Source organism: Abramis brama (genome assembly GCF_963993115.1).
Source record: "Abramis brama genome assembly, chromosome: 14".
NCBI classification, from domain to species: domain Eukaryota; kingdom Metazoa; phylum Chordata; class Actinopteri; order Cypriniformes; family Leuciscidae; genus Abramis; species Abramis brama.
Genome location: NC_139976.1, coordinates 26,890,580 through 26,892,487, shown reverse-complemented (window position 1 = coordinate 26,892,487; position 1,908 = coordinate 26,890,580). Strand labels below are relative to the sequence as shown.

General features: G+C 37.3%; 1 protein-coding gene across 1 annotated transcript in view; it reads right to left on the bottom strand.

The window, feature by feature from the left end:
- LOC311096387 (tectonic-3-like) overlaps window positions 1–1,355 on the bottom strand; it is a 19,023-nt gene extending 17,668 nt beyond the window's left edge. The window contains 2 exon segments of the mRNA XM_084135496.1: window positions 511–780; window positions 958–1,355. Of these exon segments, the coding sequence (XP_083991622.1) occupies window positions 511–780; window positions 958–1,174 (487 nt within the window). The 5' untranslated portion in view covers window positions 1,175–1,355.
- Window positions 1,356–1,908: the final 553 nt, after the last annotated feature.

The window sequence follows — 1,908 nt, the reverse complement described above, 5'->3', positions numbered from 1 at the left end:
TATTTTGACAATAATGGCTGTATGTTGAGTTATTTTCCGAGGACAGTACAAGCAGCACATTGACTACTCTAAAATATAGTTTCATTTCTATAGTATTGTCCCTTGAGAAGATATACTAAAATGTTTGCTGAAATGTGAGGGGTGTACTCACTTTCGTGAGATACTGTATATACATATATATATATATATACATATATATATATATAATTGGTCAAAATGTCATAAATGTTTGACCGCAAGATTTGTGAAGAGCACCCTTCGAGCCAAACACATCTATAGGAAATGCTGCCAAAGCATTGAATGAAAATCTACCTATAAACTGACTACTAGAATGAATGTCTGTACTGCAATGTAATCTTTAATTGATAGAATTTTTTTCACAAATACACAAATTTCATAGTTATTCCAATGCTTAACTTTGATGAGAATAATGTTACATTGCAAAAATGGTTCTAAATAGGGTTAATTTATGCACAATAGCTTTATGAGATTCAGCTTCTTTCGACTCACCCAACGGGCTTGTGATGGGCTCTATGGTTGCATCAGTAGGCAGAACTGCACGATCATCTGTGAATGTAACCTTCGGTGTAGCAGTTGCAGATGAGTCGGTTGAGTTTGTTGGATACGAAGAGTTAATTTCTGCCCTCAAATCATTACTCGATGCTGTTGTTGATCGTGACTGGTTAGTAAGTATAGGTGCGTTATCAGTAAAAGTGAAGGGGTATGGGCTCAGATCGGTGCTCAATAGAGTCTGACTCTGATCAGTGATGCTCTCAGTCACTGTAGGAAAAGAAAAAGCAAAGAGAATTAGAACGCGACATGAATGTCCGTCGTCTGACCATGTTAATGGTCCTTAAAGGCTAAAACTTTTCTTTATGCAGAAGCGGCCTAATTTATTTTGATTTGGGGGGTGAAATATGATGTAGGCATGTTATTTATATAAATTCATCCTCTTACCCGATGGACTTATGATGGGCTCTATGGTGGCATCAGTGGGGAAAACAGCACTTCCATCTGTGAATGTGGCAGTCAGTGCTGCGGCTGTAACGTTAGATGAAACCGAAGAGTTTGTTGAATCGGTTAAGTGGTGTTGTGCAGTGTTCTGAAAAGTCGCTTGAGGAAAAACAATCGCAATCAAAACTAATAGGAAACCACAAAAGAAAACCTTCGACATTTGTTGAAGATATCTGTTAATTCGGGATGACTTTAGACAGTAATCCACTTAGTATCAAAAAGATGTCTTAAAAGAAGTTTGAAAAATGTATTAATGAACAATCTAACGTTACTTTACTCCAATCACTAGACACATTGGCGTCCTTCAGACCGTCGTTGTTAAGGAAGTGTAAATTCTGTGCATATCCGGTTCTTCTTCTTCTTTAATGACTATTCACTCTTTATGAACATTGTCGCCACCTGCTGCATTAGTCAAAGCAAAGTCCCTTTCTATAGGGACTTTGCGTCTAACAGTTTTTCTCAGTTTGGTGCATTTCTCAATGGATTATCTGCAAAAGCACCCAACATGCTTAAAATCCTTATTTTATCTCACAAAAGTATTCATGTCAATTTAACGTATCAGTGCCATCAGAATGGCTCGTCCTTGTGTCATCGTTCATAAACAAGATAATCAAAATGCTAATTACCCATGCTGTCAATCAAACTGCTCTGACCGTTCTTCCTGATATGAACTATGGCGACGGTTTTGATGACAGTGATTGAAAATACACAAGACTTCACTTTTTTGTGTATGTCTGATTACAAGAGTCAGTTTTGTTTTGGTCTCACAACAAATGTGACCCTGGACCACAAAACCAGTCACGTGTCAATTTTTTTGATATTGAGATTAATACATCACCTGAAAGCTGAATACATAGGCTAAGCCATTGATGTGTGGTTTGTTTGGATAGGACA